Source organism: Carettochelys insculpta, chromosome 10 (assembly GCF_033958435.1).
Source record: "Carettochelys insculpta isolate YL-2023 chromosome 10, ASM3395843v1, whole genome shotgun sequence".
Lineage (NCBI taxonomy): Eukaryota > Metazoa > Chordata > Testudines > Carettochelyidae > Carettochelys > Carettochelys insculpta.
In genome coordinates, this window is record NC_134146.1 from 42,140,034 (window position 1) to 42,152,821 (window position 12,788).

At 42.9% G+C, this 12,788-nt stretch overlaps 1 protein-coding gene across 2 annotated transcripts in view; it reads left to right on the forward strand.

Annotated features, from left to right (window-relative positions):
* The first annotated feature begins 4,503 nt into the window (after positions 1–4,503).
* The window catches only part of LOC142018390 (calcium-activated potassium channel subunit beta-2), a 253,267-nt gene continuing 244,982 nt past the window's right edge, over positions 4,504–12,788 (forward strand). For both annotated transcript variants that reach the window (XM_075004160.1, XM_075004163.1), the window contains exon 1: positions 4,504–4,674. In XM_075004160.1, the coding sequence (XP_074860261.1) occupies positions 4,637–4,674 (38 nt within the window). In that variant the 5' untranslated portion in view covers positions 4,504–4,636. The remainder of the gene's footprint in view (positions 4,675–12,788) is intronic.

Genomic DNA, 12,788 nt, shown 5'->3' on the forward strand with positions numbered 1-12,788 from the left:
CAGCAGCGAAATTACCCCTATAACCAAGGAGGGACGTACCAAAACAAATTTAGCAGAGACTGGGAGTGAACTATTAGGCACACCTGCAGTAATGAAGTTCATTTAAAGTCATTGAAAGGCCTGTTAATTAATGTCTGGTTGTCATGCAAGCTCAGTAAAGTAAAGCAGTTCCCACATGTACTGTGCTACAGCAGTTGCCCAGGCCAGAATATAGAGTTTCCTGATGCTAATTCCAAATGGGAATGATATGAAGGGAGATAGTAGGGCGTGTTCCATTTTCCCACTGAAGTGAGACAGGTGGAGAATTCAGAAGGAATGAATCCAAGCAATCTTGGAAAACAAGAGTTGGCTGCTCTGTTCTTCCCCTATTACAACAGTCTGGTTTTACCCCCAATGAACTTCAGAGCTGTAGCAGAACTGTCTCCAAACTGAGCGCAGCTCTTTCATTTTAGAATGCTGCAGTATCACACAGTATGGGCCATTAGGCCAAATTTTGCCTTCAGTTGCTCATGCATGACTCCCAGTGGCTACTAGCTGATAGTCTCCCAAAGTCATCACAAACCGAGTGATGGTTGCTTGTAATCTGGATGAAAAGGCTGAACGGTGACCGACAAGTAAAAAGAGACCCCTCAACATCTCATTCAAATGTGTGTGGTGGCTGTCTGAAAAGTGACTGAGAATATGGTGGTTGGGATTTTCAAAAGGGCACAAAGGAATTAGGTACCTGTCTCTTAATGTACTTGATGGGATTTGGGCCCCTAATTCCTCAAGGCTCTTTTGAAAATCCCATCTATGGCAACTGGACTCCTTTCTCACTTCTGGAGGAAATGCTCCTGGGTTGGGGAAGTCACACTGGCAGGACACAGTGGACAATATTGCACTGTCATTCTGAGCATCAGCACAGGCTCTAATTCTCTAGAACTTAAACTGGTGCCTATCACAAGACTCACATTAATCTGTCTGACTACTCATGTCACCGTGAAAAAGTCTTTGCTGTACATTACTACATATGAACCCTATGCAGCACCAAGGTACAGTCCATGGTGATCAGGGAACAGACACTATATCTTTACAATATGCAAGAACAAGAAGCCACAGGATACCAGTTATAACTCCATAGCTGTGAATTGTTTTCCATGTCTGAACACTGGTACTGAAATACTTTAATAACCAAACCCTTAACGTCTGGATTGGCTACTAAGTTGTATTCTAAGTCCGTATTCAAGTCCTCTTTCAGGTGTTCCACCTTATTTTTTAAAAAATGAACAAAATGTCCCATGTTTTCCACGTCCCCCACTGGTCAATCAGCAGTCAATACAGTCCCAGCCACCTCCTCTTTGCAGCTGGCAGGTGAATGACCAGACAGGAGGCAGTGCACATGTTGGCCTCAGGCCAGAGGGAGAGGCGGGAAGAGGCAATGTCAGGTGGGAGGAGAGGCAGCCCTGTGTGTATGAGAGGTAGGGTTGTGTTTGTGTCACCTAAGCAGGGTTCTCATCAGGGCTGCAAGACTTTTAAGCCTGAAACCCAGTGCCCCCTGCAGAGCTGAAGCAGGAGCAGTGGGGCTGATGCCTCAATCCCTGGTACACCCCTCAGGGTTAAACGCTAATCCCCAGCAACCCTCTCACTGGGCTGAAGCCCTAATCCATGGCATCCCCCTCTCCCTCCCCTGAATGAAGCTGAAAGCTGTGGGGCTGCAGCTCCCGGACCTGGGGTCTCCTGCAGGGCTGAAGACAGGAGCTGAAGGGATGAAGCCCCGATCCTCAACATGCCCCTCCCCTCCAGAATGAAGTCCCCATCCCCAGTGCATGCCAATACTCTGGGCTGAAGCTCTGCTCCTTGGTGCACCCCCTCCCTCCCACCCACCAATGAAGGTGGGAGTTGTGGGGCTGAATGCCCAAACCCAGACAACCCCTGCAAGGCTGAAAGCAGGACACAAGGGACCACCACTTCCATGCCCATCACCAAAGCAGGGAGTGGCAAGGCTGAGTCCTGGGTCCCTAATGCTCCCCATGCAGCAGAAGTCTTCTGAGCCCATGGGAAGACCTCCCCCCAGGCTTTAATGGAGGTACAGGGCAATCCCAGGAACAGACCCATGCCCCACACAGTTCCATCTCTCCCCATCCTGTGTCCAGTTTGGAGGTGGGAAGCTGGAGTCAGGCAGTTCAGAGCAGATGCTCCTCTGGCTGGTGCCATGGTGCAGGCAGCCATGGTGCTCCCTCCTGTCCTGCTGCAGCAGAGGGTTGAAGTTACACCCCCCTCCTTGTCATACAGCTGGTAAGAGCCACAGGGGAGGGGGACCCAGCTCCATAGCTGGCAGAGTCCTGAGGGAACAGGGGCTGTAGGTACGCCCACCTGGCACACAGCCTCTAGCTACCTCCTGGCCTCTAGCTACCCTCTCCGTGCCCTCTGGGCTACACTCTGCTTGCAAACAGCCTCTAGCTGCCCCTGCCCTACACCCTGAGCTACTTCCTGCCCATACAAAGCCCTTAGCTACCCCCTTCTGCAGCCTGAGTGACTCCCCGGCTGCACACAGCCCCTAGCAACCCCCTGCAACCCTCCTCCCACCTGCACTCTAAGCTAGTCACCTAGCTGCACATAGCTAATGGCGTACTAGGGTGCATTAGGAGGAGCATTTCGAGCAGATCTAGAGAAGTAGTTATTCCTCTTTATTCGGCACTGGTGAGGCCACATCTGGAATATTGTGTCCAGTTTTGGGCCCCCCAGTATAAAAAGGATGTGGATTTGCTGAAGCAGGTTCAGCAAAGGGCAACAAAAATGATTAAGGGTCTGGAGCACAAGACCTATGAGGACAGGCTGAGGGATTTGGGCTTGTTTAGTTTACAGAAGAGAAGACTTAGAGGTGATTTAATGGCAGCCTTCAACTTCCTGAAGGGGAGCTCTAAAAAGGAGGGTGAGAAACTGTTCTCAGTGGTGTCAGATGGCAGAACAAGGAGTAATGGTCTGAAGTTGAAGAGGGAGAGGTCTAGGTTAGATATTAGGAAAAACTACTTCACCAGGCAGGTGGTGAAGCATTGGAATGCGTTGCTTAGAGAGGTGGTGGATTCTGTATCCCCCGAGGTTTTTAAGTCCCAGCTGGACAAGGTCTTGGCTGGGATGACTTAGTGGGGGTTGATCCTGCTTGAAGCAGGGGGCCGGACTAGATGACCTCCTGAGGTCCCTTCCAGCCCCGTGATTCTGTGATAGCTCTTAGCCATCCCTTTCCCGCAGTCTGAGCTAGCCACCTGCTCGCACACAGCCCCATACCCTGAGCTATCCCCTCTCTGAGCTTTTTTTAATCCTTTTGGTCTGAGCTCCTCCCCACCCCCTGCCTTTGAGTCACCCTGCCACAGCCAAGCCAGGCTGGGTGGCCTGTTAGGGTGAATCGGGGTGGAGGTGGCACTGCCTCACTGGTCCTGCCATATGAAGCTGCTGCCATATGAGCCTGCTGCCTCCTACCCCCCAAAATAGAAGTCATACTATGCCTATACCTGGGGCTCCCTCCTCATCCCAGCACCCTTTGGCCCCCTTTCTCTCACTGGGCCCTAGAGCTTTTAGAGCATGTTGGGGGAGATACCACTTGGCTCTGATTGATTGCCGTTAAACCCGCTTGTATTAGAGCAATTTTACCAGGTGTCCTATGTTCCCCATGGGGAACTGTGGTCACCCTATTCATCTGAAGGACAATTATTTGTATTTTTTCCACCATCTATTAAATATCCAAGCTCAGTATTTCTATATTGCAAATACATATGCACACCTGAATAATCGACCTGATTCTCCTCTCACCCCTAGAATAGATCAGATAGAGCAGCACTGGAATTAACAGGTTTATGCCAGTGTAAAAATAAGCAAAGGAATAAAATGAGGCCCAGTGACGTTAAGCACTGCAATAAATCCCGCTGCAAGTGACCTTGGCATCTTTAGAGTGAAATCATGACCTCTCCTTCCTCACTGCAGCTGCCTTTTGGTGCTAGAAATACCAAGGAGGCAAAATCAACAAGGCTGATGTTGCGTATTTTCCCTGCCTTCCCATTAATTTTTCAGAAAAAAGCCATTATTGCCAACCTCTTCTCTCTCTCCCATTCTGTCCTACAAGAAAAATGTCCTGTAGGTGGATATTTAATATATTATTCTGTTTTCAGTGAGGGCTTTCAAATACCACATTATGGAGGAATGTATCTTTAATAATTGCTGCCTCCCTGACAACATGCTCTTAAACATGTCAGCTGGCTTTGATACAGCCTCAAAGTAATATTTTGCTTTAAATTACTTATCTAGGTACAAAAAAAAGAATTTGTATCAAATAGTTTATTCTGGGTGAATACTAGCAGTGAAGAATAGCTTGCAAAGGGAATGAGGAAAAGTTACAATAGAAATTGAATCAGAAAGAATTTCATTTCCAAAAGAACAACAGAGGCACAGCACTGGAAAAAGTTAGCAACAGGAGGAGAGCTCTCTCCCAGTTGCCGTTAGTGCTGGTTGCTATTAGTGCTGGTCTTTGGGGTGTTGCTTTCCTCCTGGGCTTCCGTGTTTGTTTTCTGTATTGTTTTCCACTTCCTTCGGGCCAGCATAATTTTTATGACTGTGTGAGAAAATACAAAGCAGCAGCAAGGAATCTGTCCAGCTGCAGGACAAAATGAACTTTTGTTTTAAACGTTCAAGAGACAAATGGGGGTAAGTGGAAAAATTAAGCTGTTCTGTGTTGGGTGTGCTTATTGGAAGCTTATTGACAAATAATAAACAGTTGATTTTCCTAGCTGACTAATATTAACAATTCCAGCTGAGGTACAGCCCTGAAATATACCAAGGAAGGGATTACATGGAGGCCTTTTTTAAAGTCTGTTACTTAGAGGTTGTGAGGATGGTAATCCCTTAAACAAGGCCTTCATGACAGTTTAAATACATTTTCCCTTTTTTTTCAACTTGCAAAGAACTTCTATATTTTTCCTTCACTCTGCACACTATAAATAATCAGAGAGATTATTCTGGTCTCACTATCTCCCTGTATTTGGTGCATATTACAGTAGTTATATTTGCTCAGCTGTACTGAATCCTATAATAAAGACATGGTGCAAAGGGCATTTTCAAAATGTGCAGTCAATTTCTGTAGCTAATAAAATAGGCAGCTGCTCTGTTGGAAATATCAATGTGAAGCTATAATGGCAGTACAAAGTGGACCGCATCAACGATCTTACTTTTTAATCCTATAATGTCACTACAGATCAGTTCCATGTGCATGCAGAAGTTTGTAGCAGTTTTGGATTTCTACATAAACTGAACAAGGTGCAGCAAATTATCATGTACCTCTGAAGGTATAACAATACTAGATTTGGTGACACAAAGTTTTGCCCCAAAGATTTCATGTCTGGCCATGTTTTTTGCTTTGGAGGGGTTTTTTTGTTTTGTTTTGTTTTTGTTTTTTGTCGACTCACACAGTTGATCAGGTTTACTGTAAGCTGCATAGATTCAGTACAGCCAAGTTTTCAATTATGAAAACAAGTGGATACACAGATAAATAAATCTGGATATATTTATATGTGAATGTATTGGAAATAAGTGAATAATTGGCAGCAAATAATCTATTTCACAAATTTCACCTTTCTGTTTCAATAATATCTGCAAACAGTTTAAAACTTCCTCTGATTTATTCCATGCAGCTCACCAAATAATTCTGCCAAATCCTTGTTTGTAAATTAGTGTGGTGCATGTATTTGCTGTTCAAAATTTCACCCGTTTTAGTTAATTTTGATTGGCCACAGAACTTGCATGGTATGTTTCCAGTCTCTGATGGGATTTGCATAATGCTTAGAATCAGATTTCTCATGTATCTGACGAAGTGGGTCTTTGCCCACGAAAGCTTATGCTCCAAAATATCTGTTAGTCTATCAGGTGCCACAGGACTTCTTGTTGTTCATGTGAATATGGACGTGAACACATTCAAAATTCACTTGCCATGAATATTCTCCACTATTTGCTCATAATCCATTGTTTCTGCAACTATTCTGCTAGTAAATGTTTTCACTAGATAATTGTGGAAAGCAACTGCAGGTGAGTGAGCACCATCAAAAGTAATTAATATAAGAAACTGTAAGGACAGTTCTCAGAAATATATGGCATTCTTTTTTTTTTCCAGCAGTTGTAGATAGTGAACTAAATTCTGCTCCGGTGCACACGGGTGTAACGACCAGAATTGAGTTGCTACAGGCTTATCCTGGTGTAAAAGAGGGCAGAATTTTTCCCTAGTTTGCTTTGTTCACCAATGTGGTCTAATGACTATGGCACTGGCCTATAATTCAGGAAACCTGGATTCTGCTTCTGTCACTTCACTTCTCTGAGCCCTGTTTACCCTCTCACCCTTGCCCGTCTTGTCCGTTTACTCTGTATAATCTTCGGGGCGGGACATGTCTCTTACTATGTATTTATTCTGTGCCTAGCACAATGGATCCCCCAGTCGCAGCTCACTAGTGTAGTAGTAGTAGTAGTATTGGTCTTGTTATTATTATTCATATGATTGTTGGTCTTGCAATACCAATAATAATAAATAAGAGGCAGATAATAGCCTGCTGGCTACCTGTAGTCATCTCTTAACTCAGGGAAATACCCACTGAAGTTGATGGAAGTTTTACCTAAGAACTGCAGCATCTGCCATCAAATGTTAGCTGTAAATCCACCAATTTCAGGGGGGGGATTAAAAGGTTAAACTGTATTTAATTTGGCAAATCCATGTGTGAAGTGGTGAGTCAGTCTGCCCAGTGCAGCAGCCAACACTGGCACTGGACATCTGCTTTACTTTCCATGACACATTTTTCCTCTGCCATTATGTCTTTTGCCACAGCTGTTTGCCTTTTCTAAATTGCACTGAAACAACATCAGTCATTGCCAAGGCTCTCAGTCCTCTGTGGCAGCCAAGGAAGGAAGCGCAAACTGTGTGTATGGAAATTATTAATTAAAACAGCAAAAGGATGTTACTGCATTAGATAAATATGGATTACTATTATAACTTTGAGCCTGTGACTTGGACAACTAAACTGTAGATTTGTACAGCCACTTAAATATCAATAGTAGCTTGTGCTGACAACGTGGAGCCTGATTCTGATCTCATTCACACAAGTTTTATACCTACGTATTTCCACTGATTATAGTGGAATTGCTCTTCTTAAATAGGTAAGAATCAAACCCACAGTCTCCAAAAGTCCAAAAACAGACTCCAAAGAGAAACTGCAAAGCTACAATCCTTTTGCAAATTGGACACCATCAACCAAGGATTGAACAGAGACTGGGAGTGGTTGGCCAATTACAAAAGCAGTTTCTGCTCTCTTGGTGTTCATACCTTCACATTAGCTGCTGGATATGGACCACATCCTCCCTGACTAATTTGACCTCATCAACTCTGGCCTTCCTTTTGATTGAGACTTCCTTCATTTCATAAGCTTATATGATTCGACTGTTCTCTGGACTCTCCACTACATTGCATCTGACAAGACAGGTCTTTGCCCAGGAAAGTTTATGCTCCAAAATATTTGGTAGTCTGTAAGATGCCACAGGACTTCTCATTGGTTCTGTGGATACAGACTAACATGGCTACCCCTCTGATACTTAAACCCATAGTCTGTATCTCTCATACACACAGATAACAAACAGGAGTAGCTCCACTGAAGCCAACAGAGTTACAGCAGTATAAATAAAACTTTGTCATCCTCTTCTTTTCCCTACATGCAACTTTTCCTCATGAGGGTTATGGTGGAGAATAAGGAAAAACAGACCTCCCTTTCCTCCACAACAGGTTCTGGCTCCGCCAGGGGTATTGCCAAGCATTCTCAGTCCAATTTGAACATATCATGCATATAGAGTGTCCAGGGTTGGTCTTGGGGCCTCCTCCCAGTGGGACATGCCCAACAGTGTTCCAAAGGACCCCTCCCAGGCATATCCAGTGCCCTGATCATCTCAGCCGGTTCCTCTTGATCTGAAGGAGCGGCAGCTCTACTTTGAGAGTCTCCCAAATACAGTAGACCCTCAATTTATACATGGGGGTTCCTGGTCAACCATGTGTAAGTCAAATTTCATGCAAGTCAGTACTGGGTGGGGGAGGGGCTCTGCCCTCTTCAGTCCCTCAGTCTTGGCTGTGCCTGGCTTCCAGCTCCCCTCTGCTTGCAGGACCTGGGAACCTGACCAGTCATGCTGCACTCATCAGTTTCAAGTGGCAGGGAGCTGGGAGCCAGTCTGCCACCTTGTTCCCAGCTCCTTGCCACTCACAATTTCAACTCACATTATTGCAAGAAACATGTAAGCAGAAATGATGTAAGTCAGTGGTGTACTATATTAGCGAGCCTCACAGTGTCTCAGCAAGTAAGCCCAGCTATCCTGTAGAGAAACCTCATTTCTACCACTTGTATGTCCAATCTCAACCTTTTGGCCATTACCCAAAGTACATCACCATACCTTAAGATGGGGACACAGACTGACCTGTAAACTGAGAGCTTTATCGAAGTACTCAGATCACAGTTTATTACCATGGATCAGTACGGTGCCCATGTCATTGCCCTCACTGTGCCAATCCCCCAGTCAATCTTGTGTTCCCACTCACTCATGAACAAGGCCTCAAGCTATTTTTATCAGAGGCGTAGCCGTGTTTGTTTCTAAAAGTACAGACTATGACAAGTCCTGTGGCACCTTTATAGACTAAGAGAATTTTTGGAGTATAAGCTTTCAGGGGCAAAGTGACGAAGTGGGTCGTTGCCCACAAGAACTTATGCTCCAAAAATTTTGTTAGTCTATAAGGTGCCACAGGACTTCTCATTCTCCTAGCTACTTGAACTCTTCCCCCAAGGGCAGCGCTTCTCCATCAATCACCTAAAAAGAACAGACCACTTTCTCCTGAGGCAGGACCATGACTTCCAATTTGGAAATGCTGATTCCCTTCCTAGCCCTCGCATATAATCATTCTTTCTTCTATATTTTCAACTAGAGCAAAAGTCTTGGATTCCCACTATTATAGAAATCTACCATGATTGTATTTATGGTTGTAGTGGTCTCTTATGTCCTCCACCTGAGATTTCAACAATCCAGCTGTATTTTTACAATAAAATGGAGAAATTGATCCAATCATATAAAACCAAGGTTACAAAATATAATTTACTAGCTTGCTAGACGATCTCCGTGGAGAGGACTATACAAAACCAACAAATAACCACTTTTAAAATAAAGGTATTTTGGCACTCCGCAGGAAACAAAAAGAAACAAACAGAGCAGCCATCTGGAAAAACATACTAGATGTACTCACAAGGATAATAATATTTTAAACTGTTTCATCAGAATACACCACATGAGAAGATTTAACTGGTCACCATGAAAACAAATTGGGATATTGAAGTCAGGAAGGAAATAAGAATAGAAAATATCTTAAAGGAGAAGAAATTGTCAGATAGTAAAAACAGCATCTGAAGTACTAAAGAGAAATCCTCCTTCAAAAGTAAAGCCATGGGAATTCTCACAAATTGAATCTGATAACTTTGCATACCTTGTAATTGTTTAATAATCAATCACAGTTACTTTTCCAGTATACTTCCTGTACTGGAAAATAATGTAGAATTGTTTTTCCCATTTCCCGCAATAAATCATTGACAAAGCATCCATGCTCTGCATTGTAAAGTGTCATTTGTGTGATGTCAACCATGTTGACACATGCCATCTCTCCCCACCTGACATATGTCAAAGCAAGAGATTTAAGGGCCCGTGTCTTTGAACTAAAAATTATGTTTAACAAAGAAGATACTTCAAGAGTTATTTTAATAAAGTGTCTCCACATGTAGCCTCCTGCTCCTAGCCTGTGTGCACTGGAATTGAGCCAAAGTAATTATTACCTAGCTATTGCAATCTGTAGGCATGGTAGTGAATAAGCAAGTAAGAACAGATGATATGTCCTTTATTCCTTGCCTACCCAAAGCATGACTACTAAGGTATCACTACATCTATACGAGAAGCATCTGTCAACACAAATGACTGCCAGACAAGATTTCCTGGCAAAACTTCTGTCGACAAATTGCGTCTACACATAAAACCAGATCAAAAGAGAAATCCACTCTGTCAACAGAAAGCAGCCAGACTGCCCAGCCCTCTCTCAGTAGAACAGCTGACCAGAAGCTCTGCAAACAGGGCTGACTGGTGAACCGGAAGCCTTGTCTGTTGACAAAAGGGCCCCAGAGCATCTACACGGCTGTTTTGTTGACAGAAAACTGTCGAGAAAGGCATTATACCTGAATGGGGAGAATTTTGTCGACAAACTCCTGCCAAAGCATGTTTTGTGTGTGGATGCTTGACAGGCTTTTCTGCGAAAAGCCCAGTTTTGCCAGAAAATCCCTCTAATGTAGATGTAGCCTATATGTTTTTAATCCCATATCCTCTGTTGGTGGAAACCAGCATAGGTTCAATGGGCCTCATTCTCATTTAAGACCTTGGCTGCGTAAATCAGCCTGAATATCAATGCAAATCAGACCTATTAACTTCAGTGGAGTTGTGCTAATTTACACCAATAGGTATCCAGCCTATTTCCGTTAATCCATTTTTCTGTTCGTTGTATCCCTCTTGTTATATGCATCTCCTCTCTGCATATTTGGAGAGACCCTTGAGGTGCACTTGGTTTTTATGTATACTGTGGCAAAATTCTGAGATTGCATCACTGGCACTATTGAGGCGTGAATTGATGACACTCAGGGCAGAGGCATTCCCAGAGCCATAGGGACTCTTGCAAAGAATTCTGAATATGCCTCTATTTTAAACTTTTATCGTAAATATTCTCCTGTTGTAAGTCTCTATAGGAGTTTAGGGTTTTTCCTCTTAGATTCAGAAATGTATGTGGCCTTGCTGGGCAAAAAGGCAATGCAATCTGGTACCCAGCAGAAACTATGTTGCACACTTGTGTCCATTAATCTGCATACAGAGATGCTAGGGAATGTTTTGGAAGAAATGTTTTTCCTTCAGAAAATTCTGACTCATTGCAATTGAAACATTTCATGGCAAAGGATCCGTTTCAACAAATTTTCCACTCAAAAATTTAGGAAATAAAATATTAGAAATTTTGTAAAGGGTTCGTTTTGACCTTTTCAAAACAAATATTCCTGATTTTTCAAAATGTGCAAAATGAATGATTTTTCATTTCAAAAGATAAACTAATGATAATCATTGGGGTTTTTTGTTTGTTTTTTGTTTTGCTTTTAACCATTTAAAATGTAAAATTGTAAAAAAAATACAACAAAAACCAAAACATTTTGATTAACCCAAAATAATTGTACATGTTTATTAAGAAGTGGGTCTGTCCCACAGAAGCTCACCTAATAAACCATTTTGCTAGTCTTTAAAGTGCTAATTGACTGCTTTTTGTTTTGATGTTTATTTTGTGCAACTGTTCATCCTGATTCAGGACAAGAACATTTTTCAATGTCTTAAACATTTTCATGGGACAGGAAAGCCATTCCCTACCCATCTTCACTGTTATTAACTAGTTTGAAGGCTGTACAGGGCTGTAGACTTACAGCACTTAATCTTTTCATGCCAGATGATTGCTTCTATGCATTCCTACGTGATCTTAATTTGCAGAAAACTATTCCCTACCACATCCAATGGGTGGCAGCACTGTATGTGCAACTAAGCATGAGCTGTAACCAGAACATTTAACAATTTAGATTATGCATAAGTCTGAGATAACTATAGCAAACCCTAATTTAATGTATTGTGGCATTGGGCTTACAGATGTATCAATGAGTTCGTAAAAATATGCTCAGTGATGAAACAAATGTGTTTGAAACAAAGATAAACTGTCCAATACTAAAGAAAGAGAAACAGGTCCACTCCAAGCTAGTTGGAATGGTGTGTGCCTAACATCCCTGCTGGCTAATGGCGAGAAAGGAGATAGGAAAGGGGAGTAGGGTGAAAAGTAATGAGGGCCTCAGAAGACTGGAATACTGGGGCAGTGTGAGCTAGTGATGTTCGTCTTTAAAGTGCTACATTTTTGCTGCTTTATTTCATTGAATTACAAACTAACATGGTTACCTCTCTGTTATTAGGGAACTAGAAAGGAATTCTAGCGACCTGAAGTGTATTTCTAGCTCTGCCACTGATCTCTGTGTGATCCTTGGTCATGTTTCTCCATCTCTGTTTCCACTCTCAGCTGTCTTTTCTACTTAAAATCCAAGTGCTGTGGGATAAGGGATTATCTCTAACTATGTGTTTATACAATGCCTAATACGATTGGGTCTTGATCTTGCTTCGGGCCCATGGGTGCAAATGAAATCCAACTAAACAACAATTATGGTACTAACCCTAAAAGAAAGTTACAATAAGAATAGCTAATAGGCAGGAGAAAGCTGAAGGTGATGCAGTTGCTTACCAGAAATATCTGAAACTATGTATCTCTGATGGACTCAGCTAGAGAGTAAAAAGGACTTCATTCAGATAGGCTGTGTACAATAGTAGTTGATAGTGCCTGCTCACTGAACGGAGCTGAGGAGAGGAAGCCATTTCCTGTGTACAGCAAGTAGTAGCTACACAGAGTTCATCTAACATGTCTTGCAGCATGGCAGTCACAACCCTTCTCCAGACAGACCCCTATTTCAAACTCACTTCTTCTGTGATAATCCACTAAAAAGAACATTATTTTAAAAGCTTCACTGTTCTGAGATGGGGTCTTATTGGAGCCCCACTTTGTGTCTGATGGGTATAGATTGTCTAACTTAGGCCCCATCAAGCAAAGTTCTTAAGCACCTCCTTAACTTTGTGCACATAGATAGTCATAG